Source organism: Hylobates moloch, unplaced genomic scaffold, assembly GCF_009828535.3.
Source record: "Hylobates moloch isolate HMO894 unplaced genomic scaffold, HMol_V3 SCAFFOLD_21, whole genome shotgun sequence".
NCBI classification, from domain to species: domain Eukaryota; kingdom Metazoa; phylum Chordata; class Mammalia; order Primates; family Hylobatidae; genus Hylobates; species Hylobates moloch.
In genome coordinates, this window is record NW_026652296.1 from 25,077,264 (window position 1) to 25,104,538 (window position 27,275).

At 43.8% G+C, this 27,275-nt stretch overlaps 3 protein-coding genes across 10 annotated transcripts in view; 2 read left to right on the forward strand and 1 right to left on the reverse strand.

Annotated features, from left to right (window-relative positions):
• RBM39 (RNA binding motif protein 39) overlaps nt 1-8,346 on the forward strand; it is a 41,931-nt gene extending 33,585 nt beyond the window's left edge. For 2 of the 3 annotated variants that reach the window (XM_058433257.1, XM_032143028.2), the window contains 5 exons: nt 1,803-1,853; nt 3,881-3,962; nt 6,631-6,736; nt 7,207-7,285; nt 7,371-8,346. In XM_058433257.1, the coding sequence (XP_058289240.1) occupies nt 1,803-1,853; nt 3,881-3,962; nt 6,631-6,736; nt 7,207-7,285; nt 7,371-7,471 (419 nt within the window). In that variant the 3' untranslated portion in view covers nt 7,472-8,346. The remainder of the gene's footprint in view (nt 1-1,802; nt 1,854-3,880; nt 3,963-6,630; nt 6,737-7,206; nt 7,286-7,370) is intronic. The other variant, XM_032143029.2, reaches the window with a different exon arrangement.
• Nucleotides 8,347-10,992: 2,646 nt separating this feature from the next.
• Nucleotides 10,993-12,637, reverse strand: ROMO1 (reactive oxygen species modulator 1). 2 transcript variants are annotated; one of them, XM_058433258.1, is made up of 3 exons: nt 12,500-12,637; nt 12,193-12,323; nt 10,993-11,175 (listed from the first exon to the last, which is right to left on the reverse strand). In XM_058433258.1, exons 2-3 carry the CDS (start codon nt 12,321-12,323, stop codon nt 11,067-11,069), a joined length of 240 nt encoding a protein of 79 aa, XP_058289241.1. In that variant the 5' UTR covers nt 12,500-12,637; the 3' UTR covers nt 10,993-11,066. The 2 variants fall into 2 exon arrangements, with proteins under 2 accessions (XP_058289241.1, XP_031998925.1); XM_032143034.2 differs by having other exon boundaries at nt 12,505-12,627.
• Nucleotides 12,632-27,275, forward strand: part of NFS1 (NFS1 cysteine desulfurase) — a 34,523-nt gene continuing 19,879 nt past the window's right edge. The window contains exons 1-5 of one of the 5 annotated variants that reach the window (XM_032143027.2): nt 12,632-12,764; nt 13,356-13,465; nt 14,144-14,260; nt 15,807-15,890; nt 22,436-22,588. In XM_032143027.2, the coding sequence (XP_031998918.1) occupies nt 12,668-12,764; nt 13,356-13,465; nt 14,144-14,260; nt 15,807-15,890; nt 22,436-22,588 (561 nt within the window). In that variant the 5' untranslated portion in view covers nt 12,632-12,667. Of the gene's footprint in view, nt 12,765-12,785; nt 13,466-14,143; nt 14,261-15,806; nt 15,891-22,435; nt 22,589-27,275 lie in introns of those variants that run through there. The other 4 variants (XM_032143026.2, XM_032143025.2, XM_032143021.2 and 1 more) reach the window with 4 other exon arrangements.

Sequence of the window (27,275 nt, forward strand, 5' to 3'; positions counted from 1 at the left end):
AACTGAAGATTATCTACTGTTAAATATCAGTTCTACCGTTAGCCTTTATTTTATTATGTATGAATGTACCTCTCGGGTTCTTTCTCATCGTGTAGTTTATATTAAGATTGTTTGAATGTAGTCAGCTAAAATCCTAAAGCTCCATATGGATTCCTGACAATAGTGTCCCTACCCTTTAGCTATGTATCTAGTTACGTTCCCTTTTTTAGTGCTGGTGGTAGAGATGATTTTAAAGATCATTCTGTTTTATTAGACTTGCTATAAATTTCTTCTGCATTAATAACACTCATGTTTTAGGTGAATATCTGTGTAACTGGGTATTTTTCTCCAGATGGTGGTCATTAAAATATTACATATAACTTGTTGAAATAAAATTGTTGAGTGTTTCACTGTGTTTGAGGTGCTTGTCCCCTAAGTCTTTTAAAGCTATTGGGTGAAACTAGGGATGGGTCATCACTATATCCACATTATTTTATTCTGCCAGTTTGATAGGCCCTTTCTAAAATAGGTTAGAGTCCTTATCTTTATGAAACCCATGCTTTATTTTTTACTTTGTCACAAATGATATGACAAATCATTTTTGAAATTAAGATTGGGTTGATAGACAAAATAGCATGGATTTCTGATATCTATACATTTTTTCCCATTTTAGGAAAAAAAAGACAAATTCTGTTATTATTTAAAGTTTATTGACACTGTTCACATGGTCATATCTTCAAGTTCCTTCAGTATACACCAGTTACATTTCTTCAGCTCCCTGAGATGCCAATTTTGAGCACCTAGGACTCAGGTATTTTATCCCAATATAACTTGGGCTGCAGATCCCTGTACATTTTTGCCCATGTTGCAAGAAACCCATATATGTGGTAATAAAGTGTTGCAGTTGAATCAAATTTTAATGAAAATTAGGTTACTGAATCAAGATTTTGATGTTGTATATTTCTATAAAAAGAACTTCAAGAGAGCATTATAGCACTGTGGCAGATTTACGGTTCAGACTTGCTACTGTTTCACTCTGTAGCAGCTTTAAGATGGCGTCCACTGTAGAAATCTAACGATTATATGAGAAAATATATTGGTCACATCCTTCTTATTTTTAATACTGATTAGATGTTTTCATTTTCCTAAACTTCATAGCTTTTAAGAAAACTCCAGAGATTTTTATTTCTGCCTTGCTGAATTTTTACACTAGGCCAGGAAATCATTAATCAAGTTGCCCCATTATGGGCTAGATTTGACAAGTTAAATCTTTGAAAAGTCCTTAAAAAAATAATATATGCATACTGTTGGAATGGTGTATTTCCCAATGGTGATGTTCTTCCTAAATTGGGAAATCATTGAAACTGTTACAGCTTTTTGATGTGCAGTATTTACAATTTTATAATATCCTTTTAAAGTGTTAAGTACTATGGCCACTAAAAATATAAATACTTGTATTTCCCAAGTACTTGGAATTGAATTCTCAAGATCAGGGTTTTTCACTCATTTTCTGACCGGTGTGCTTCCCTTTCCCCATTTCCCATTATTCCCAGCTGTATAGTAGTGTAGTGGAAAGGATCACTTGAGATGTGAAAGAGTAGTCTAGTCTAGGAAGAGAGAGGGAAAAGTAAGTTTCCCAGGATAAGAGGGGGAAAAAAAGGCCCCAAAGCCTTCTCAATGAGGAATGGGGAAGGAGGTTTTGCTGCCAGGTTTTACTAAGTACATTTGAATAAACCCTGCTATTGTAGTCCTCTTTTATTAATACTTTCCTGACATTTACCCTGTTAGTTGAGGCTCTTCATTGTTCCTGCACTGAGCTGTAGAATTCTCTTTTGTTATAGATTTGCAAACAAGACTTTCCCAGCAGACTGAAGGTGAGTTGAAGTGTTCATATTTTTTATTTTTGTCTTTGAAATAGAATTAAATGTAGTAAGACAGTTTTCTGTATTTATTGTCATATTTTTATACCAGTAATTTGGACCGAATTTTGACACAGTGGCACATAGTGGTATATTCATAGTAATCTGTCTGTATTTCAGAAGACCTAACCCAAGTTAACGGACTTTAAAAAAATCAAAATAACAATTTTTTTTTTGCTTTAGTTTGCTTAAAATTTTCAACCTTCTTTTTGTTTTATGCCTATCTGTGTGTTCTAAGTGTTGGTAAGTTGCATATAGAAGTCAGGAAATGAAGTATTCTCTTGTTAAGGAGTAGGCAAGTATTTTAGAACATGGAATCTGGCAGTTGTCTTAGGATAAAGTTATGAATCACGCTATAAAACTCACCTTTTTTGCTTAAGACATAGTACTCAGTGATTTATTTAAGCCAGTACCAAGCAATAAGAGGTTTATCCATATTTAAATTACATGCACATTTCAGAGAAACCATTCATTAAGTAGGCTATGATTTCTTGTTTTTAGTTATCACTAAATCTCTGTTGCTTGATATGAGCATTTCGCTGTTAATGTAAGTTCTATATCTTTTGTAGGAGTATGCTTAATGTTTAGGGAAATGATTCTGTATGAGAAAGATATGTCATGTTCCATCATAGTCAAGAATTAAATTTTTTCACAAACAAGATGCTTCTACTCAGTGCTGTTTTGTTAAGAGATTTTTAAAAGATTTTCCTAGATTTACTGTGTTCTGCATTGATCTAGCTTGAACGTGAATGTTTGTATAGTACGTTTTCTTAATATTTTTTAGTATTCTTAGTATATAATCATACTAAACTTGAGAAACTGGAAGAATCAAGTCTTCCTCAGTTCTGTTTAGACTTTCTAGTTTTTTCAAGGATATTTCCGTATCTTCTGTAAGCTACACAGTGAGCTTCATTTTTGCACAGTTATACACTCTCGAATCTTTAACTTTTTTTCTAGTAGAATTTGACGTTATATTAAAATTTTGTTTTATTTAAAATAAAACTTTATTAAAGAAAGAAAAAATACTTATATGTTAGAGAAGCTAAAGCACTTGTAATGCTACCAGAAAGTCATCATTTATGATATATTTCATGCACAGCCCTAATTTCTTGGTGTATTATTTCTGATACTTTAAGTGATCGTTTATTTTAATTACCGTAATTTCTAATGCACTGTTTTATCCTTAGCTTTGTTTGTTATTATGTTTTGGAATGAAATTTGGTCAAATAATATGATTACGGTGAGTTCTGTAACAGCTACTGGTAATATTTTTGTAAATCACGTGAAAGCATTGGAGCAACTGTCTTGGAAAATGCTCTTTAAACTTCAAACTCCAGTATGTTTTGGTAGTAGTGGATATTACACATATATGCTGCTCTTTTCAGTGTTTTATTATGCTAAAACATTTTTAAAACATTTGATTTATTAATAGGATTTATTTTTCTTAATAGGATTGTTAATAGGATTTATTTTTCTAGGATATTGTCTTTAAACACTTGGATGATTTTATATGTTTTTTAATTCTTTTATAATTAGTTTGTAGATTTAAAAAACTTCATGGGCAGAAAGCTAAGAAATAGGAAAGAATATAGATTTATTTGGCATTTCAAAGGATTTTGTTTTATTATCCTCTCTTATTTGGGTATAAACTCAAATCTATTTTATCCTTTGTCTATGTGGATTGATGCATATTGAGATTTTGTCTAATTGAACTGATTTTGATAACACGTAAAGTTTAATTTTCCTGTTAAAATAGGACTCCCAAATTTCTGAATGTCTGTTTCAAGTATTAGGTTACCTCAGTTTTCTGGCACCTAAAAGCTACTGATACATACATTAGTGGCAGTATTAAATAAGTTAAAATACTCCAGTGACATCCTAGTTACATGCTTGGGGTGGGTTTTTGGTTTCGTTTTGAAGTATTTATGAGGGATACTTTCATGCATTTTCCATGAAACTAATTTTTCTCTCTCTCTTTTTAGCTTCAGCTTTAGCTGCAGCTGCCTCTGTTCAGCCACTTGCAACACAATGTTTCCAACTCTCTAACATGTTTAACCCTCAAACGTAAGTAATGGACTTTATTCTTGATATTTCCTATCAAGGTGTCAATAGAGTTTTACATATTTCTCTTTTTTTTTTTTTTTAAAGATGGAGTTTCGCCAGCAGTTGAGGGTTTGCTATGTATGACATTTCTGTATTTTATCACCCTCTTCCTGCAACATTATTTCTGTGGAATCTACCTGCCCTTTTGTTTTTTAGATACAAGGGCTTGGTTTTGTTACCAAGGCTGGTTTCAAGGCGCTAGCTTTAAGAGATCCTCCCACCACAGATTTCCAAAGTGCTGGGATTACAGGTGTGATTCATGGCACCCAGCCTTTGCTGCCTTTCTTACATGATCCAGGCCCAGAACCCAAACTCAGGCACTGCATAGATGACCAGTTTGGTAAACTACTAACCTAGCTTGTTGCCAATTGTTGATTGAGCTTCCCATTACTCCACTTTGTTTCTGTTCCTCTGTATACAGCCACTTTCTATTCCCATCATGAGCCTTTAGGTCTCCATTTGCATATTGCAAATACTATGTTCCATGTAGGTAGCTCAGTCAGGGCCTTGTTCTTTACTTCAAAAAAGGTTCCCTTGAGGACTGGCTGTCAATTTGTGTTGCTGTGTTGGTTGTTGATGAAAATAATAAAATGATTGATTACATTAAAAACAAAAGGATGGAGTTTTGCACTTGTTGTCCAGGCTGGAGTGCAATGGCGCGATCTTGGCTTACTGCAACCTCCACCTCCCGGGTTCAAGCAATTCTCCTGCCTCACCCTCCTGAGTAGCTGGGATTACAGGCATGCGCCACCACACCCGGCTAGTTTTGTAGTTTTAGTAGAGATGGGGTTTCACCATGTTGGTCAGGCTGGTCTCAAACTCCCAACCTGAGGTGATCCGCCCACCTTAGCCCCCCAAAGTGCTGGGATTACAGGCATGAGCCACTGTGCCCGGCCTGTTATTTCCATATTTCATTTGAAACTGCATAGTTTTGATCCTTTTAAAATAATTTTTCGGCCAGGTGCGGAAACTATGCCTAGCTAGTGATTACGATGCTAATAACTATTAACATTAGAATGCTAGTAACTATGCCTACCTAGTGATTAGACTGCTATTTTTTAACTCTTCTCATTGGTTTTATAAATCGTATTTATAATATAGTACATCCAATCAAAATGTAGATTTTTGTTTCGATTTCGATAAGTTACATTTCATATAATGACAATTGTATGACTGTTTCATCCAAAATCTTGAATTCTTTTGTTTTCCTAGTACCAAATTTACTTTAGTTTTATCTATGAAATGGTGATAAACTTTTGTTGTAAGTATCGTTTGATAGCATTGAAGTATTTAACTTTTTTTGTTGGAGCCAGAGTCTCACTCCAGGTTGGAGTGCAGTGGCGCCACCGGCTCTATCTCAGCTCACTGCAACCTCCATCTCCCAGGTTCAAGCAATTCTCATGCCTTCCGAGTAGCTGGGATTACAGGTGCACACCACCACACCCAACTACTTTTGTGTTTTTAGTAGAGACAGGGTTTTGCCACGTTGGCCAGGCTGGTCTCGAACTCCTGACCTTAAGTGATCTGCTAGATTCAGCATCCGAAAGTGCTGGGATTACAGGCGTGTGATGCCTGGCTGATTTTTGTATTTTTATAGTAGAGATGGGGTTTCGCCATGTTGGCCAGGCTGGTCTTGAACTCCTGACCTCAAGTGATGTGCCCGCCTCAGCCTCCCAAAGTGCTGGAATTACAGGCATGAGCTGCTGCGCCTGGCCCATTTAACTATTTAAAAGTCACTTTCAAGTTATGCAGTCATAAAGTAGGATGGGATCAATATTTTCTATCTTATTTTGCTTTGATTTTCCCCAGAGCCCTATCTATATCTTTTTATTTTTATTTATTTTTTTTTTTTTGAGACGGAGTCACCTAGGCTGGCGTGCAGGGATTTGATACTGGCTCACTACAACCTCCGCCTCCTGGGCTCAAGCAATTCTCCTGCTTCAGCCTCCTGAATAGCTGAGATTACAGGCACCTGTCACCACTCCTGGCTAAATTTTGTATTTTCAGTAGAGACCGGATTTCTCCATCTTGGCCAGGCTGGTCTCAAACTCCTGACCTCTGGTGATCTGCCCACCTCGGCCTCCCAAAGTGCTGGGATTACAGGCATGAGTCACCGCGCCTGGCCCCATTGAAAATTTGTTTTTCGGCCGGGCGCGGTGGCTCACGCTTGTAATCCCAGCACTTTGGGAGGCCGAGGCGGGCGGATCACGAGGTCAGGAGATCGAGACCACGGTGAAACCCCGTCTCTACTAAAAAAAATACAAAAAATTAGCCGGGCGTGGTGGCGGGCGCCTGTAGTCCCAGCTACGGAGAGGCTGAGGCAGGAGAATGGCGTGAACCCGGGAGGCAGAGCTTGCAGTGAGCTGAGATTGCGCCACTGCACTTCAGCCTGGGTGACAGAGCGAGACTCCGTCTCAAAAAAAAAAAAAAAAAAAAAAAAAAAAAGAAAATTTGTTTTTCAATACTAGACTGCAGTGTTCTTTGGGGCAGAGACGTTCTCTCAATGTGCTTTTTTTCGCAAAGTATTTTTTTTTTAAATTCATAGAATATTTAAATTTTTTGATACGTTTGTAAATATATAGTTTGTTAGTTTCAATAGTATTTAAGAGACCTTAATACTTTCTTACAGAGAAGAAGAAGTTGGATGGGATACTGAGATTAAGGATGATGTGATTGAAGAATGTAATAAACATGGAGGAGTTATTCATATTTATGTTGACAAAAATTCAGCTCAGGTATTTTCATCTTTTTTATAAATGATGTTAGGTTGTTCATCTCTACCTTAATCTTCACACATATGTGGCGCATGTTATGGTCACTGTCTTCCATTATAGTTTTTGTGTGTGTGTGTGCCTGAAAGTAGCTTTAATATAGTGGCTAAATAAACCCTCCAAAATAAAATCAGTAACAATTTGATCAGGGCATGAGAGGATTTCTAGTAATGCTTAAAGCTTGCCATGAAATCTTGGCATCTTGATTCATTCTTAGGCTGCATACAAATCATAGAGAAAAGATAAAACGGCAAATTTGGGAGAAGTCATTTTTTAATAAAATTCTACGTATACTTATTAGCCAGTGGAACAATTATGGTAAACCATTTTGTGGTTATAGAGCACTGAGTTTCTACAGGCAACTTGAATAAACATAACCTGGGTCCATTTTGCATACAGCAACATCTTTACCTTTTTTTCATTTTTTTCTGTAGGGCAATGTGTATGTGAAGTGCCCATCAATTGCTGCAGCTATTGCTGCTGTCAATGCATTGCATGGCAGGTGGTTTGCTGGTGAGTTTGAATTTATTTTTTTGACTGATTGTTATTAAGGCTCTAAAATGAAGATGCTAAACCCAACATGTGTTTCTTTTAATAGGTAAAATGATAACAGCAGCATATGTACCTCTTCCAACTTACCACAACCTGTTTCCTGATTCTATGACAGCAACACAACTACTGGTTCCAAGTAGACGATGAAGGAAGATATAGTCCCTTATGTATATAGCTTTTTTCTTTCTTGAGAATTCATCTTGAGTTATCTTTTATTTAGATAAAAATAAAGAGGCAAGGATCTACTGTCATTTGTATACAATTTCCTGTTACCTTGAAAAAATAAAAATGTTAACAGGAATGCAGTGTGCTCATTCTCCCTAAATAGTAAATCCCACTGTATACAGAACTGTTCTCTTGTTCTGCCTTTTAAAATGTTCATGTAGAAAATTAATGAACTATAGGAATAGCTCTAGGAGAACAAATGTGCTTTCTGTAAAAAGGCAGACCAGAGATGTAATGTTTTTAATGTTTCAGAAGCCTAACTTTTTACACAGCGGTTACATTTCACATTTCACTAATGTTGATATTTGGCTGATGGTTGAGCAGGTTTCTGAAATACACATTTAGTGTATGGAAATACAAGACAGCTAAAGGGCTGTTTGGTTAGCATCTCATCTTGCATTCTGATCAATTGGCAAGAAAGGGAGATTTCAAAATTATAATATTTCTTGATGGTATCTTTTCAATTAATGTATCTGTAAAAGTTTCTTTGTAAATACTGTGTGTTCTGGTGTGTCTTAAAATTCCAAACAAAATGATCCCTGCATTTCCTGAAGATGTTTAAATGTGAGAGTCTGGTAGGCAAAGCAGTCTGAGAAAGAAATAGGAAATGCAGAAATAGGTTTTGTCTGGTTGCATATAATCTTTGCTCTTTTTAAGCTCTGTGAGCTCTGAAATATATTTTTGGGTTACTTCAGTGTGTTTGACAAGACAGCTTGATATTTCTATCAAACAAATGACTTTCATATTGCAACAATCTTTGTAAGAACCACTCAAATAAAAGTCTCTTAAAAAGGCCACAGGAGATCTTCATTTTTCAAATGTTTTAAAGTTACAGAAATTTGAGAATAGAATAGCTTCTTTTAGTCTCAATTCAGTAGTTGCTCCTTGGGGGGAAGTGTGCTGAGTCTGCAGAAACTTGCCCTCACGTTGCCCCCCATGAATTCCTTTATTCCATTATAGTCTAGCCCTGTGTATTTTAGAAGAATGTATCAAAACTGAGGGGTTTACCAAAAAGAAAAGCAAACAGCCTGGCCTTAAAACCTGGGCATTCTTGGTCTGCATTGTCGACATATTTGTGAAGAAATTTTCACCATTTACAATACATACTTACCAAAATGGCTTAACTTCAAACAACAAAATGGCTTAACTTCAAACTGGTTTCCCAAATTGACATATATTAAATCAATATATTAAATAAGGTGCATATATTACTGTATTAAGGGGTTTTGAGCTTTCATACTAGTTGGGAAGCAAGCTGTCACCATTTATACTCAATTCTCTTCAACTGTTTCTATCTTGGTAAATCTTTTGAGTAGAAAATGCTGCTCCTAACTTACCTTCAAATACTGATTTCCTTACCTCATTTGTTCAACATTTTTTGTGAGCACTGAAGCACAAGTTTTACAGGCTTATTCAGAATTTCATATCAGTCGTTTTGTTTGACATTTATCCCATTAATTGTTCTAGTGATTTAATTTGTATGGAAACTCCCAAGGTTCAATTTCTTTTTCTTTTTGAGATGGAGTCTTGCTCTTTGGCCCAGGCTGGAGTGCAGTGATGTGATCTCGGCTCCATCTCCCAGGTTCAAGCAATTCTCCCACCTCGGTCTCCTGAATAGCTGGGACAGGTGCGCACCACCGTGCCCAGCTAATTATTGTATTTTTAGCAGAGATGGTGTTAGCCTGGCTGGTCTCAAACTGACCTCAAGTGATCTGTCCGCCTTGGCCTCCCAAAGTGCTGCGATTACAGGCATGAGCCACCGCGCCCAGCCTCATTGAAAATTTACTTTCCAATACCAGACTGCAGAGTTCTTTGGGGCAGAGACGTTCTGTCAGTGTGCTCTTTTTCCAAAGTATCTCCTGTCAGTTTTTCCCCTTGAACCATGTCTTCCTAACAAATTTGTTGCATCATTGCTTTCTAGGGAGCTGGACCAGCAAACATGGCCTTTAGTGATTAGTCTCATCTGTGCCAAAATTTAGTCGCTACCACAGAATGAAATTTGGTGTGTAAATAACGTTCAGAGGAAATGTGGTTGGAGTGTAGTACCTTAAATAGTGTCGTGCATGGAAAACAGCTCATTCTGAGTGAAACTGTTTTATGTCCAATCATTTCCTGAGTCAGCATCCCACTGGTTCGAAAATCTAGCTAATCTGGTAATGTCCTTAATTTCCTCCTGCCTGTCAGTGTTCCAAAGTGTTCATAGTTTTATCTTTATAATAATGACTACCATCTTTGAAAGTTTTTAAGAAATGCTTAATGGGCAATGCAGGTTAGTAACTCCAGGGTCTGCGTGGCCTAGGCAGATGAGATGGACAACTGCCTCATTACAGAAGCTTTTTATCATCAAACTAGTAAGTTTTGTGGAGGGCAAGCTATATAGATTGTTGATGACTGGTTAGAAAATCATCTGTAATTTAGCCAGTTGAGAAGCTACAGAAGTGGTTGCTGTTTCTATTTTTTTTCCACAGTGGATAAACTTCTGCTTTTTCTGATAAAGCCACTAGGTACATCTAAACAATAACCTCGGGCTGGACGTGGTGCCTTATGCCTGTAAGTCCCAACACTGGGAGGCTGAGGCGGGTGGATCATGAGGTCAAGAGTTCAAGACCAGCCTGGCCAACACAGTGAAACCCTGTCTCTACTAAGAATACAAATTTTTTTGTTTTGAGACAGAGTCTCGCTCTGTCGCCCAGGCTGGAGTGCAGTGGCTCAATCTCAGCTCACTGCAACCTCCACCTCCTAGGTTCAAGCGATTCTCCTGCCTCAGCCTCCCAAGTAGCTGGGAATACAGGCGCGTGCCACCACACCCCGCTTAAGTTTTTGTATTTTTAGTAGAGACGGGGTGTCACTATGTTACCCAAGATGGTCTCCATCTCCTGACCTTGTGATCCACCACCAGCCTTTGCCTCCCAAAGTGCTGGGATTACAGGCCTGAGCCACCGTGCCCAGCCTAAAAATACAAAATTTACCTAGGCATGGTGGCGCATGCCTGTTACCACAGCTACTTGGGAGGCTGAGGCAGGAGAATCGCTCAAACACAGGAGGCAGAAGTTGCAGTAAGCCGAGATCGTGCCACTGCACTCCAGCCTGGGCGACCAAGCAACCAACCAACCTCAGGATGAACAATGCTTTGGAAATTAGGCAATGTGTGACCTTGAGGAAATTTCGGCTTAATAAATCCATTTTTTGAAGTAGTTTTTCTCCTTTAAAATGGTGACCGTAGTAACAAGCACAGAGTTGTACTGAGTAATTAGTTGAATAGTATCTATGGAAAGTACTAGACACTCCCAAGTTTTCCAATTTTGGATTAAGAGAGGCAGGCCTTGTGAAAGAGATACTAACCCTAATCATTACATTCGTCCATCTCTCTAGTGCAGAAGATCCTTGGCAAAGCTGGATAATAGGCTGAGAGAAGAATATTCCTTTAAGAGAGGGACACTGACTATTCAAAGACTTTCTTTTATTAGTACATGGGCTGGGATTGATGGGAAGGGATAGATGTAGTGGGCAACCATGGTTAGCATCGGATGCCCATCCCAATGGCCATGAATGTGCCAAAGGTGCCGCCACTCTGCATCATGGTTTTCCCAATGCCGCCCATCAGCTCTCGACCCCGCATTCCGATCCTGAGGAGGAAACCAAGATGGAGCTATTTGGTAACAAAAATATCAGAAAGAGTATTAACTGCTCCTTTCCAATTTTTTTGCTAACACTAGTCTAGCAACCCCTACATCTCATTTTCCACTTAGTGGATATTATATCTTACTACCCGGGGTGGGTAATGAGAAGGAAAAAGATCCATCTGGGTCTCCAGGGTATTTTTCTGGTGGATGTCGTATTAACTGCCTTCAGTTTGTGGGAGGCAGCAGATGCAGTGTAAAATACATAGAGAAACCAGCTTTTTGGACTGGTGTTGTCTGCAGTTTAAGACCCAATAAAGACATCTGTCTTTCAGTTTCTTGGTGTTAATGATTTTGGAGTAAAGTTGGGGTTCAAGAGTGAGCTCTACAATTTACACATAGTGCCAAGTGTAAAATGGGCATCAACATTATTTACAGGATTTTGAAAACTACAGTATTTAGCACAGTGCTTAACATAGAGTAAGTGCTCTGTAAATGGTAATTTACAATCTAGAGATATGGCAATAACAGCCTCTAAATGTGAAAATGACCTTTAGAGTGTAAAGTTTAACTGCTTTATCTCTGTATCCTGTATCCAGAATAGTAAAACCGCTGAGTTTCTTATGCGCAATTGGAAATAAAAATAAAAGCAACAGTAGTAACTAGTTACTGAACACTTAATATGTGCCAGATGCTGTGCAAAGTGTGCTGATCGAATTTTTACAACTCCATAAGTTAGATGCTACTGTCTTCATTCTACACTTAAGGAAACCCAGTCTTCAACTTGCCTAAAGTCACCGAACCAGTAAAAGGGCCAGAAAGCATTTTGCTCTAAAGCTAAAATTCTTAAGCACTGACGCTTCCAACCTGACCTTTCAGATTGAAGGTGGTTTGGAATGAGTCTGGCTCGCGAGGGGTCAGAGAGGGAAGTCGAAAGGTGGCTGTGTTCAGGCTCCAGGCCGAATGGGGTAGGGCCGGAAGGTCTGGTTGTCCTGCCCAGAGATCACCGCCCGCGCCCCTCACCTGAGACAGGAAAAGGTGCCGAAGAGCGCCCCGGCCGCCATGCCCACGGCGCAACCCATCACGAAGCCCATCTTGACGCGGTCGAAGCAGCTTGGCTGGGACTGTCCGTAGGGACCCACGGCCACCGGCATCTGCGGGGGATAGGAAAGTGTGGGCCCAGGCGATGGCCCAAGAGTCGGGCGGGGACGAAAGCGGCAGGCTGGGAAGTGGGCCCAAGAGCTCAGGGGAAGTAAGGGAAGGAAAATCAGTGGGTAGCCCGACTCCACCACCCTCTTCGCGTTCCGGCCTCGCGTCGCCCGGCGTCTACCTCACCTCGCTCGCGGCCTCGGTCGCTCAGCTCTACGTCTCTCAGGGAAAACGACGGGGAGGGCGCTCGCGGCCCGATGAATCGCTTCCGGAGCGCCGTGCAGCACTTCCGGGAGCCTGGGGCCCAGGCCTGCAGCGGCTTCGGAAGGTGGGCTCTGCCAGCGGGACCATGCTGCTCCGAGCCGCTTGGAGGCGGGCGGCAGTGGCGGTGACGGCGGCTCCAGGGCCGAAGCTCGCGGCGCCCACTCGGGGGCTGCGCCTGCGCGGTACGCTCGGGTCCCGCTCTCCGGGAGGCGCGGACCTGTCCCCTCTGCGCGGCGACGCAACTGAATATTCTGGAGCCTTCCTGTCCACCCTGCTGCCCAGACCCTCTGACCCTTTCTCTCAAACGACACATCCCTCAAACTTTCTTAGGCGGGTCCCCGAACCGTTGACCCCGGCGCACCACCCCTCGCACAGGCCCCCAGAGGCGTGGAGACGTGTCCTTCAGACCGCTCCTGACAAGTTACAGATGCTGCTCCCGTCTCCCGTGCAGACCTTTACCTTCAGTCAGAAGGGACTGCACCTACTCTGGCTCCACGTTCCTTCTAAACGTCTTTGCCCTTTAGAGCCTTCCTTCCTACGAGACCATTTGAATATCAACTCAACACTCCCTCCAGGAACCCTCTCTCCCTCTCCCTTACCTCCTTTTACAGCGTGTCAGGTATCTGGTGTTGTTTTCTTTCTATTGAGATTCGACCCCAGCATCCCTTACACTTATCTCACCTCCAGCCAGATTTTTCCTTCTGCCCTTTGGATGCCATGCGTTCGTAGTTGCCTTCGGTCTTACTTGGCCACTCCGTTCCATTTTTTATCAGTTGGAGACCATGCTCCTCAGTCTGCTGTTCCCGCAGATACAGCCGCTGCCCTGGAGGCGGGGCCAGTGCTGCGACCTCTCTATATGGATGTGCAAGCTACAACTCCTCTGGTAAGGATGGAGCTTTTCCCAAGGCTGCTTATAGGAAGTAAATGATGGGCGTGATCACGCAAAGAAATGGCTGAATCCCTGGAGAAGTGAGAGCCATCAAGGTGTGGTGGAAAAAGCACTGAGCCAGGAGTCGGGAGGCTTAAATTCGAGGCCACTGGCAGTGGCTTTACTACTCACCAGCAATTGGCCTTGGTCAAATCACTTCAGCGCAGGCTCTATAGTAGTAGTTAAAAGCATGGGCTCTGGAATGAGCAGAACGGCCACTTAGTAACTGTGTGAACTTGGACAAGTATTAAACGGGTTAAAAGACTAATGCAAGTTTTCACCAATGTGTGACAAGGTGTTTGCCTAGGCCCTGTCCTGTCCCAGCCCCTTATAGATCACATTGCCTGGCAGGAATGGAAACACCAGCAGAAACAGATGTCTGAACAAGGCAGTGTTTGTAGACTACCTGAGGGGAGGCAGAACAATCCGAGTTGGGATGGGTTGTGAGTGGGAGTGTATTAGGTTGATATTTGGTGGGTAGTTTCGTGGGAACAAAAGAATGTTTGAGGCCTCCTCTAGGCAGTGCCTGAGGGGTTGAGAGTGTCTTAAGGCAGGATGGCCAGGTCTGAGGGGTGGAGTGGGACCTGAATTGACGATGGGCTCAAGGAAAATGATCTGTTCTGTTGTGCTCAGGACCCCCGGGTGCTTGATGCCATGCTCCCTTACCTAGTCAACTACTATGGGAACCCACACTCCCGGACACATGCATATGGCTGGGAGAGTGAGGCAGCCATGGAACGTGCTCGCCAGGTTAGTACAGAGGAGTCTAGGAGGTTCTAAGGTCAAAGAGGGGCAGTGGCCTGTGGGAGGCATTTCTTTCTTGGTAGGTGTGCATGGAGGTAGCAATGGTTTTGGATTCTTTCTGGAAGAGATTCAAACAGCAGCCTCGGAGTTTGACTGCAAGAATTTGATTAGTTCCCATATTTCCTGGCTAAATGACTTGGGCAAGTTATCTAATTTCTCTAAGCCTTATTTTCCTCACATTTAAAACGGAGATTGTGGTAGTTTCTACTCTGTAGGGTTACTGGGTGGATTAAATAAGACAATGCTGGTAAAGTGTTTATTAACACAACACCTGTAAGTAAGAAGTACTATAAATAGTAAGAGCTCAATAGTTCTTTTTTTTTTTTATGAGATGGAGTTTTCACATTTGTTGCCCAGACGGGAATGCAGTGGCACGCGATCTTGGCTCACTGCAACCTCTGCCTCCCAGGTTCAAGTGATTCTGCTGTCTCAGCTTCCCAAGTAGTTGGAATTACAGGCACACACCACCACGCCTAGCTAATATTTTTGTATTTTTATTTATTTATTTATTTATTTATTTATTTATTTATTTATTTATTTATTATTTGAGACAGAATTTTGCTCTTGTTACCCAGGCTGCAGTGCAGTGGCACGATCTCGGCTCACTGCAACCTCTGCCTCCTGGGTTCAAGCAGTTCTCCTATCTCAGCCTCCCGAGTAGCTGGGATTACAGGCATGCACCACCACACCCGGGTAATTTTGTATTTTTAGTAGAGATGGGGTTTCTTCATGTTGGTCAGGCTGGTCTTGAACTCCTGATCTCAGGTGATCCACCTGCCTCAGCCTCCCAAAGTGCTGGGATTACAGGCTTGAGCCACCATGCCCGGCCTAATATTTTTGTATTCTTAATAGAAATGGAGTTTCACCATGTTGGCCAGGTTGGTCTCGAACTCCTGACCTCAGGTGATCTTTCCACCTTGGCCTCCCAAAGTGCTGGGGTTACAGGAGTGACCCACCACGCCTGGGCAATAGTTCATTTAAAAAAAAAAAAGTTAGGCCGGGCGCGGTGGCTCACGCTTGTAATCCCAGCACTTTGGGAGGCCGAGGCGGGCGGATCACGAGGTCAGGAGATCGAGACCACGGTGAAACCCCGTCTCTACTAAAAATACAAAAAAATTAGCCGGGCGTGGTGGCGGGCGCCTGTAGTCCCAGCTACTTGGAGAGGCTGAGGCAGGAGAATGGCGTGAACCCGGGAGGTGGAGCTTGCAGTGAGCCGAGATCGCGCCACTGCACTCCAGCCTGGGTGACAGAGCGAGACTCCGTCTCAAAAAAAAAAAAAAAAAAAAAAGTTATTATTTTGCATTGGGCTGGAAAAGAGCCTGGGATCTGGGATATAACTAGAATCTGATTCTTGTAGGTGCAGAGCTTCATCCAGGGCAATTTGGTGGAATGCAGTGGAGATCTTCTTGCTCCAGGGCTGTCCCACCTGTGTCTGCAGTTCTATTTCTGCCTGGGGAACTGATGTTATATATCTCTGTTTCTTGGCTTGCAGCAAGTAGCATCTCTGATTGGAGCTGATCCTCGTGAGATCATTTTTACTAGTGGTGCTACTGAATCCAACAACATAGCAATTAAGGTAAGAGAAGGGAACCAGAGGGCATATGTGGGCTTTCCTGACCTAGGCGATGGTGTCCCTCCGTCATTTGGACTCGTATATGTATTTCGCAGCCACCCATCCCCACCCTATTGTGAAGAGAAGGCTTACAGTCTTTCTGATTTGTTGCTTCCTTTAACCCTTTGCAGTCTACTCTTAAGAAGTCTTTGCTGCTGTTGGTCTGAGTTGAGTGAGGTAGTTGGATAGCAAAGGAGGTGGCCCTCAGGCCATTAACTACTTGTTTTTGTTTTTTTTTTTGTCTGGCAGTTACTTCAGAGAGTGGATAATGGTGATTGAACCTTTTCTCCATTCTTCTTTTTTTTTTTTTTTTGATACAGAGTCTCACTCTGTCGCCAAGCTGGAGTGCAGTGGCGCAATCTCGGCTCACTGCAAACTCCGCCTCCCAGGTTCAAGTGATTCTCCTGCCTCAGCCTCCAGAGTAGCTGGGAGTACAGGTGCCCACCACCATGCCCAACTAATTTTTGTATTTTTAGTAGAGATGGAGTTTCACCATATTGGCCAGGATGATCTCAATCTCTTGACCTCATGATCCTCCCGTCTCGGCCTCCCAAAGTGCTGGGATTACAGGTGTAAGCCACCGCACCCGGCCTTTCTCCATTCTTTTTATCTAGTAACAACAAGTTATATGTGTGATTTCAGGGCTGCCCTCCTCTCAGCCTTCCTTTTTCTTTCTGATCAGATCTATTTCCAACAAGTTCCTCCTATTTCTTTAGATATCTCCATTTTGAAGTGCTTGTCTTTGTTGTGCCCTCTGCAGGCATTCACATGGTCACCCATTCTGGGATCAGTCATTTTGTCCTTGGTACATAAAAGATCTTTGGTGCTAATGCAAGGAAAAGGTACTTTTAGTAGTCATGTTGGTGTTTCATAGAACATAGTCACATTTCACTGGGCCTGGTTGCCAGGATTACGTGAGTAAATGCCAAGGCTCTGAGAAATTGTGGCTTGCTGTAGTTTGAACTCTGGCTCCACTTGCTCTCATCTTTGTCTTTGAACTGTGCTGCCAGTGTTGGTTTCTTTGACCTTGGCCTGAATGTAGGAGGCCTAGGATGGGCTTCAGGGTCGTCAGCACTCTGCCTGATCATGTTAGCAGGAAGATGTCCTTCCTTGGGACTGCAGAGACCAGAGAGTCGGGGTGAAGTTTCCTCCAAAGGTGGAGATGGTTTCTGAAATGGAGAGCATTTTCAAAACTTTGAAAATATTTTCTTTGGAAGTCTCCACAGATTCCAAACCAACAGTTAAAGGATCGCTAAGAGTACCTGTGATGATGTTTCTTTTAATCTCCATGATTGATAGAGTAAAATAATCTATAAGTTGTTTAAGAAATCTACATCATGGGTAACTGAGATAAAATAAGGTGGGTGGGTGGTGAAATGTCATTTAAATGAAATTTTTATAAACAACTGTAACATTTTGAACTACCATCACCATCCCACAACCATTTTTTCTTTTTTTTTTTTTTTAGAGGGAGTCTCGCTCTGTCACCTAGGCTGGAGTACAGTGGCGTGATCTTGGCTCACTGCAAGCTCCACCTCCCGGGTTCATGCCACTGTCCTGCCTTAGCCTCCTGAGTAGCTGGGACTACAGGTGCCCTCCACCACACCCAGCTAATTTTTTGTATTTTTAGTAGAGACGGGGTTTCACCGTGTTAGCCAGGATGGTCTTGATCTCCTGACCTCGTGATCCGCCTGCCTTGGCCTCCCAAAGTGCCCCACAACCATTTTTGCATTACTGATGTAAATACTTTTTAGGATAAAATAGAGTATAAATCAATTATAAATGTTTCTTATTTTTGTTCTTTGTCCGCATGAACAGACCATTTTTACATAGTTATAATTTTGGCCTACATGGTTTAATATTCTGCTTTTATTTTATTTATGTATTTATTTTTTTTTTTTGAGACGGAGTCTCGCTCTTTCACCCAGGCTGGAGTGCAGTGGCACGATCTCGGCTCACTGCAAGCTCTCCGCCTCCTGGGTTCACACCATTCTCCTGCCTCAGCCTCTCCGAGTAGCTGGGACTACAGGCGCCCGCCACCACGCCCGGCTAATTTTTTGTATTTTTAGTAGAGACGGGGTTTCACCGTGGTCTCGATCTCCTGACCTCGTGATCCGCCCGCCTCAGCCTCCCAAAGTGCTGGGATTACAAGCGTGAGCCACCGCGCCCGGCTTATGTATTTATTTTTTATAAGACAGGGTTTCAGCCGGGCCAAGTGGCTTACACCTATAATCCCAGCACTTTGAGAGGCTGAGACCGGCAGATCACCTGAGATCAGGAGTTCAAGACCAGCCTGACCAACATGGTAAAACCCCGTCTCTACTAAAAATGCAAAAACTAGCCGGGCGTGGTGGCACACCCCTATAGTCCTAGCTACTCAGGAGGCTGAGGCAGGATAATCACTTGAACCCAGGAGGCAGAGGTTGCAGTGGGCCGAGATCGCACCATTGCACTGTAGCCTGGCAACAAGGGCGAAACTCTTGTCTAAAAAAAAAAAAAAAAAAAAAAAGACACGGTCTCACTCTGTCACCTAGGCTGGGGTACAGTTGCACAATCACAGCTCACTGGAGCCTTGAACTCCTGGACTCAAGTGATCCTCTCATCTTAGCCTCCCAAGTAGCTAGGCTTACAGGCGTGTACTAGCACACCTGGCTAATTTTGTTATTTTAATTTTACTTTAATTTAATTTTTTTTTTTTTTTTTTTTTTTTTTTTAGACGGAGTCTCGCTCTGTGGCCCAGGCTGGAGTGCAGTGGCGCAATCTCGGCTCACTGCAAGCTCCGCCTCCCGGGTTCACGCCATTCTCTTGCCTCAGCCTCCTGAGTAGCTGGGACTACAGGCGCCACCAGCATGCCCGGCTAATTTTTCTGTTTTTAGTAGAGACGGGATTTCACCATGTTAGCCAGGATGGTCTCGATCTCCTGACCTTGTGATCCACCCGCCTTGGCCAACCAAAGTGCTGGTTTTACAGGTGTGAACCACCACGCCCGGCCTGTTATTTTAATTTTTGTAGAGATGAGGCTCTCACTGTGTTGCCCAGGCTGGTCTTGAACTCCTGGGCTCATGTGATCCTCCTGCCTTTGCCTCCCAAAGTTCTGGGATTACTGGCTTGAGCCACTGCACCTGGCTTTTTATTCTGCTGTTAAAGGTAATAGTATTTTATAAGCTCTGGGGGGAGATGTACATTTTCTTTCAAGTTTTTAATTTTTGAAAAATAATTCTGTCACATATGGTGTGTTTTTTTAAAACCAATGGAAAGATTTAAAATGAAGTGTAGGCCGGGTGTAGTGGGTCACGCCTGTAATCTTAGCACTTTGGGAGGCTGAGGCAGGCAGGTTGTCTGAGCTCAGGAGTTCAAGACCACCCTGGGCAACATGGCGAAACACCATCTCTACTAAAAAATACAAAAAATTAGCTGGGTGTGGTAGCTGTAGTCCCAGCTACTCGGGAGGCTGAGACAAGAGAATTGCTTGAACTCGGGAGGCAGAGGTTGCAGTGGGCCGAGAGCACGCCACTGCACTCCGGCCTGGGTGACAGAATGAGACCGTCTCAAAAAATAAATAAAAATAAAATAAAATAAAATGAAGTGTAAATCTTCCTCTCCTTCCCCAAGGACCCCAATCCCTGATCCTGTTCTACAAAGTTGATACTGTTAATTCTTTTTTTTTTTTTTCAAGGGAGAGTCTTGCTGTGTCACCCAGGCTGGAGTGCAGTGCCATAATCTTGGCTCACTACAACTTCTGCCTCCAGGGTTCAAGCGATTCTCCTGCCTCATCCTCCCGAGTAGCTGGGATTACAGGAGCCTGCTACCATGCCCAGCTAATTTTTGTATTTTTAGTAGAGACGGGGTTTCGCCATGTTGACTAGGCTGGTCTCAAACTTCTGACCTCAGGTGATCCACCTGCCTCAGTCTCCCAAAGTGCTGGGATTACAGGTGTGAACCACTGCTCCTGGCCCATTTTTTTTTTCTTTTTTCTGTTTTTTGAGACAGAGTCTTGATCTAACCCAGGCTGGTGTGCAGTAGCCAGATCTCAGCTCACTGCAGCCTTGACCTCCTTGGCTCAGGTGATCCTCCTGAGTAGCTGGGACTACAGATGTGTACCACCACGCCGGGCTAATTTTTTTTTTTTTTTTTTTTTAGTATAGATGAAGTCTTACTGTGTTGCCCAGGCTGGTCTTGAACTCCTGAGCTCAAGCGATCCTCCTGCCTTAGCCTCCCAAAGTGGTGGGATTATAGGCATTAGCCACCACCACATCCAGCCCCTTTTTTTTCTTTTTTCTTTTTTTTAAAAATTAATTAATTAATTAATTTATTTATTTTGAGATGGAGTCTCACCCTGTCGCCCAGGCTAGAGTGTAGGGGCGTGATCTCGGCTCACTGCAACCTCTGCCTCCCAGGTTCAAGCGATTCTCCTGCCTCAGCCTCTCCGAGTAGCTGGGACTACAGGCGCCCGCCACCACGCCCGGCTAATTTTTTTGTATTTTTAGTAGAGACGGGGTTTCACTGTGGTCTCGATCTCCTGACCTCGTGATCCGCCCGCCTCAGCCTCCCAAAGTGCTGGGATTACAAGCGTGAGCCACCGCGCCCGGCCGTGAGACAGAGTTTTCTCTTGTTGCCCAGGCTGAAGTGCAATGGTGTGACCTTGGCTCACTGCAGCCTCCGACTCCTGGCTTCAAGCGATTCTCCTGCCTCAGCCTCCAGAGTATCTGGGATTACAGGCATGTACTACCACGCCTGGCTAATTTTTGTATTTTTTTTAGTAGAGACGGGGTTTCTCCATGTTGGTCAGGCTGGTCTTGAACTCCTGACCTTAGGTGATCCTCCCTTCTCGGCCCCGAAAGTGCTGGAATTAGAGGTGTGAGCCACCGTGCCCGGCCATTTTTGTATTTTTAGTAGAGATGGGGTTCCACCATGTTCGTCAGGCTGGTCTCAAACTCCTAACTTCGTGATCCACCTGCCTGAGCCTCCCAAAGTTGTAGGATTAAGGCATAAGCCACCACGCCTGGCGTTCTTTTTTTTTTTTTTTTTGAGATGCAGTCTCACTCTGTTGCCCAGGCTGGAGTGCAATAGCACTCTTGGCTCACTGCAACCTCTGCCTCCTGGTTTCAAGTGATTCCCCTCCCTCAGCCTCCTGAGTAGTTGGGATTACAGGTGCGTGCCACCGGGCCTGGCTTATTTTTTTATTTTTAGTAGAGATGGGGTTTCCCCATGTTGGCGAGGCTGGTCTCAAACTCCTGACCTTAGATGATCCACCCGCCTCGGCCTCCCAGAGTGCTCGGATTACAGGCGTGAGGCACTGCACCTGGCCGCTTTTTTTTCTTCAATGAGATAAATGGTTTTTTTAGTTTCTTGTAATAGTTGAAATTCCAGGAATTTTTAAACATACCTTTAGGCCGGGCGCAGTGGCTCACGCTTGTAATCCCAGCACTTTGGGAGGCCGAGGCGGGCGGATCATGAGGTCAGGAGACCGAGACCACAGTGAAACCCCGTCTCTACTAAAAATACAAAAAATTAGCCGGGCGTGGTGGTGGGTGCCTGTAGTCCCAGCTACTCGGAGAGGCTGAGGCAGGAGAATGGCGTGAACCCGGGAGGCGGAGCTTGCAGTGAGCCGAGACTGCGCCACTGCACTCCAGCCTGGGCCACAGAGCGAGACTCCGTCTCAAAAAAAACAAAAAAAAACAAACAAAAAAAACATACCTTTATTGTTTCTTCTGATACTAACAGTAATACCTACTCATGACTTGTTTACTGTTATATCACTGGCACCTAGAAAATTACTTGGGATACTGGAGGTGCTAAATATTGGTTAAATGAATGAATCATAAATTCCAATAATATAGAGTAGAACTCTAAACACATTTTCACTGCTAATTTGCTGCATATTTCTCCAGATTTTTAAATGCCTACATTAATCTGTATACTATTATTATTTTAATAGATTTTATTTTTTATAGCAGTTTTAGGTTCACGGCAAAATTGAAAAGAAGGTATAGAAATTTCCTATATATGCCCTGCCCCCGGGTATGCACAGCCTTCTGCCATTATTAGCATCCTCTATCAAGTGGTACATTTGTTCCAATTTATGACCTGATATTGATACATCATTATCACCCAAAATCCATAGCTTATATTAGGATTCACTGGTGTTGTACATTAGATGGGTTTGGACAAATGCGATTTATTCTAGTGAATTATTGAGCTTGAGTGGGCTTCGGGAAGCCCTGAATTTGTATTTGACTGGGCAGAAGTATGGGTAGCTTGAGACCCCTGGGACTTATGTCTGGTATCTCAACTAGGGGCAGTCTTGTACAATTGAGCCCTTAACCCATGGGGTTTTCACTAAGTCTGGAGAGTTAGCCTCAGAATTGAATTATAGGATACTCAGTTGGTATGAGAGAACTGGTGTTGGATCATACTGTTCTTGCCCACTTTTCCTTTACAAATGAAATTGAAGTCATTGCTGTCTCTCTGAGTATGTTCTCCTTCCATCTGTCACCACCAATTTCTAGGGGGTGGCCCGATTCTACAGGTCACGGAAAAAGCACTTGATCACCACCCAGACAGAACACAAATGTGTCTTGGACTCCTGCCGTTCACTGGAAGCTGAGGGCTTTCAGGTTACCTACCTCCCAGTGCAGAAGAGTGGGATCATTGACCTAAAGGTAGGAGTGGCTATGGCAGGAGGAGCAAAAATGGAGGAGCCTGGCTTCAGCTTGTAAATTTCTCTCTTGGGCCCTAGCTGGAGCTTGAAGGAATAGATCTAACAGTTAGGATAAAGTTTAGAGAAATAGGCCTGGCAGAGAACGAGATCATGTTCCCCTTGAGTGTGCACTATCCTCCTTTTCTCTGGAGGACTTGTTTCTTTTTCTTTCCTTTTTTTTTTTTTTTTTTGATGAAGTCTCACTCTTTTGCCCAGGCTAGAGTGCAGTGGCTTGATCTCGGCTCGCTGCAACCTCTGGAGGACTTGTTACTTCTTTTTGTTATTTTGAGACAGAGTTTTGCTCTTATAACTCAGGCTGGAATGCAGTGGCGCGATCTCGGCTCACTGCAACCTCCGCCTCCTGGGTTCTAAAGATTCTCCTGCCTCAGCCTCCTGAGTAGCTGGGATTACAGACGCATGCCACCAGGCCCGGCTAATTTTTGTTTTTTGGTTTTTTTTTTTTTTTTTGAGGCAGAGTCTCATTCTGTCACCTAGGCTGGAGTGCAGTGGCACTCCACTGCAACCTCCACCTCCCGGGTTCAAGTGATTCTCCTGCCTCAGCCTCCTGAGTAGCTGGGACTATAGGCATGTGCCACCACACCTGGCTAATTTTTTTTTTTTTTTAAGACAGAGTCTCGCTCTGTCGCCAGGCTGGAGTGCGGTGGCGTGATCTTGGCTCACTGCAACCTCTGCCTTCTGGGTTCAAGTGACTCCCCTGCCTCGGCCTCCCAAGTAGCTGGGATTACAGGCATGCACCACCATGCCTTGCTAGTGTTTTTTTGTATTTTAGTAGAGAGGGGGTTTCACCATGTTAGCCAGGATGGTCTCGATCTCCGTACCTCGTGATCCACCCACCTCGGCCTCTCAAAATGCTGGGATTACAGGCGTGAGCCACTGTGCCCAGCCACACCTGGCTAATTTTTTATATTTTTAGTAGAGACGGGGTTTCACCATATTGGCCAGGCTGGTCTCGAACTCCTGACCTCGTGATCCACCTGCCTCGGCCTCCCAAAGTGCAGGGATTACAGGCATGAGCCGCCATGCCTGGCCCTAATTTTTGTATTTTTAGTAGAGACAGAGTTTCACCATGTTGGTCAGGCTGGTCTTGACCTTTTGACCTCAGGTGATCCACCCGTCTCGGCCTCCCAGAGTGCTGGGATTGCAGGCATGAGCCACTGTACCTGGCCTGGAGGACATGTTTCTTGCATTTGTTGGTGTTTTCTGGTTTGTATGGGAGCCACTGGCCACATGTGCAGGATGCCAGGGACTCACATTCACCATGGCAAAGCTCTGGCCTCCTCCTTCCCTGCACTGATGCTTCTCATCCTGCTAAAGAAGTAGTATCATTTTCTTGAATCTTATCCACCAGATTTTGGATATCAGCATTCCTAGACAAATCCTAACATGCTGTTTGTAGATGGACCCCTCAATCCAAACTCCAAAGTGTTCTCATCATTCATTATTTCCTCCCTTTTTCATCTTACTTACATTCAGTCATCAATCAGTAACATTTATATCTATGGCCATTTCCTTATAATGTCTCTGGAATTATACTTTCCCCTCCCTCACTCCCACCCTCTCTTCCTCCCTCCCTGCCTCCCTTCCTTCCTTTCTCACTCCCTCTTTTCCTCCCTCCTTCCCTCCCTCTCTCTCTCTCTCCCTGTCTTTCTTTTTTTGGAGACAGGGTCTTGCTGAGTTGTCCAGGCTGGAGTGCAGTGGTATGGTCATAGCTCCCTGTGGTCTCAGACTCCTGGGCTCACCTCACCTGGCTAAATTTTTATTTTTGTTTTGTTTTTTAAGATGGTGTATTGCCCTGTCACCCAGGCTGGAATGCAGTGGCACGATCTCGGCTCGCTGAAACCACCACTTCCTGGGTTCAAACGATCCTCCCACCTTAGCCTACCGAGCAATGAGGACTACAGGCATACGCCACCATACCCAGATAATTTTTTTGTATTTTTAGTAGAGAAGGGGTTTTATCATCTTGGCCAGGCTGGTCTCAAACTCCTGACCTCAAATGATCCACCTGTCTTGGCCCCCCAAAGTGCTGGGATTATAGGCAAGAGCCACTGCACGGGCGCCTGTAGTCCCAGCTACTCGGAGAGGCTGAGGCAGGAGAATGGCGTGAACCTGGGAGGCGGAGCTTGCACTGAGCCGAGATTGTGCCACTGCACTCCAGCCTGGGCAACAGAGCGAAAAAAAAAAAAAAAAAGAGCCACTGCAGCCAGCCTGGGTAAAATTTTTTTTTTTTTGAGATGGAATTTCACTCTTGTCGCCCGGGCTGGAGTGCAATGGCACAATCTTGGCTCATTGCAACCTCTGCCTCCTGGGTCAAGTGATTCTCCTGCCTCAGCCTCCCAAGTAGCCAAGATTACAGGCATGTGCCACCACCACGCCAGCTAATTTTTTTGTATTATTAGTAGAGTCACGGTTTCACCATGTTGGCCAGGCTAGTCTCGAACTCCTTACCTAAGGTGATCTACCCACCCTGGCCTCCCAAAGTGCTGGGATTATAGACGTGAGCCACCGTGCCTGGCCAGCCTGCTAAATTTTTAAACATTTTTTATAGAGGCAGCATCTCAGTACATTCTCCAGGCTGGTGGTGAACTCCTGGACTCAAGTGACCTCCTACCTTGGCCTCCCAAAGCACTGGGATTACAGATGTGAGCCACTTTTCTCAGCCTCCTCTCATTTCTTTGTTTGGATTGTATCGTGCATCTTAGCTACCTCTGGACTTTAATCTCTGTTGCCTGAACTAGTCCTTTTGTAGGGTCCAGCCCCACAGGGTCGGTGGGTTTTCTCCCCATGTGCGGAGATGAGAGAGCGTAGAAATAAAGACACAAGACAAAGAGATAAAAGACAACCGGGCCCGGGGGACCACTACCACCAAGGCATGGAGACCGGTAGTGGCCCCGAATGCCAGCCTGCACTGATATTTATTGGATATAAGGGGCAGGGTAAGGAGTGTGAGCCATCTCCAATGATAGGTAAGGTCACGTGGGTCACGTATCCACTGGACAGGGTGCCCTTCCCTGCCTGGCAGCCAAGGCAGAGAGAGAGAGAGAGAGACAGCTTACGCCATTATTTCTGCTTATCAGAGACTTTTAGTACTTTCACTAATTTGCTGCTGCTAGCTAAAAGGCAGAGCCAGGTGTACAGGTTGGAACATGAAGGCGGACTAGGAGCGTGACCACTGAAGCACAGCATCACAGGGAGACGGTTAGGCCTCCAGATAAGTGCGGGCAGACCTAACTGATGTCAGGCCCTCCACAAGAGGTGGAGGAGTAGAGTCTTCTCTAAACTCCCCCAGGGAAAGGGAGACTCCCTTTCCTGGTCTGCTAAGTAGCAGGTGTTTTTCCTTGACACTGACACTACCGCTAGACCAGGGTCCGCTTGGCAACGGGCGTCTTCCCGGATGCTGGCTTTACCGCTAGACCAAGGAGCCCTCTGGTGGCCCTGTCCAGGCATGAGAAAAGGCTTGCCTCTTGTCTTCTGGTCACTTCTCACTATGTCCCCTCAGCTCCTATCTCTGTATGGCCTGGTTTTTCCTAGGTTATGATTGTAGAGTGAGGATTAGTATAATATTAGAATAAAGAGTAATTGCTACAAACTAATGATTAATGATATTCATATATAATCATATCTAAGATCTATATCTAGTATAACTATTCTTATTTTATATATTTTATTATACTGGAACAGCTCGTGCCCTCGGTCTCTTGCCTCGGCACCTGGGTGGCTTGCTGCCGACACCTTTAGCAACAACCTTCCCGTGTGTCCTGCACATCCTCATCAGACTTTATTTCTAAAGTACTTATTTGGCCTTTTCTCACTTTACTCAAAAATCTTGAGAGATTTCCCATTTCCTTTGACGTGAATTATAACTTCATTTTGCCTGATATTCAAATTTCTTTACATGGTGCCTTTTTAAGCACTTAGAAATTTCTGATATAATTCACATACCATAACATTCATCTTTTGAAATTATACAATTCACCGGTTTTTAATGTATTCACAGTTTCCAACAATCATCACTGTCATATTCCAGGACATTTTCACCACTTCAAAAAAGAAAGCTATGTATTTTTCTTTGTCGTTTGTGCTTTTTTTTTTTTTTTTTTTTTTTGAGACGGAGTTTCGCTCTTATTGCCCAGGCTAGAGTGCAATGGCATGATCTCTGCTCACCACAACTCCGCCCCCCAGGTTCAAGCGATTTTCCTGCCTCAGCCTCCCGAGTAGCTGTAATCCCAGCACTTTGGGAGTTGGATCACCTGAGGTCGGGAGTTGGAGGCCGAGGTGACCAGTTCACCTGAGGTCAGGAGTTCAAGACCAGCCTGGCCAACATGGTGAAACCCCGTCTCTACTAAAAAATACAAAAATTAACAGCCGGGCGCGGTGGCTCACGCTTGTAATCCCAGCACTTTGGGAGGCCGAGGCGGGCGGATCACGAGGTCAGGAGATCGAGACCACGGTGAAACCCCGTCTCTATTAAAAATACAAAAAAAATTAGCCGGGCGTGGTGGTGGGCGCCTGTAGTCCCAGCTACTCGGAGAGGCTGAGGCAGGAGAATGGCGTGAACCCGGGAGGCGGAGCTTGCCGTGAGCCAAGATTGCGCCACTGCACTCCAGCCTGGGCGACAGAGCCAGACT

Excerpts from the sequence above, each read along its gene's own strand:
- ROMO1 (XM_058433258.1), bottom strand. The coding sequence starts at position 12,323 with ATGCCGGTGGCCGTGGGTCCCTACGGACAGTCCCAGCCAAGCTGCTTC. Across the intron at positions 11,176-12,192 it reads GGCACCTTTTCCTGTCTCAG|GATCGGAATGCGGGGTCGAG; the intron begins GTGAGGGGCGCG and ends TTTCCTCCTCAG.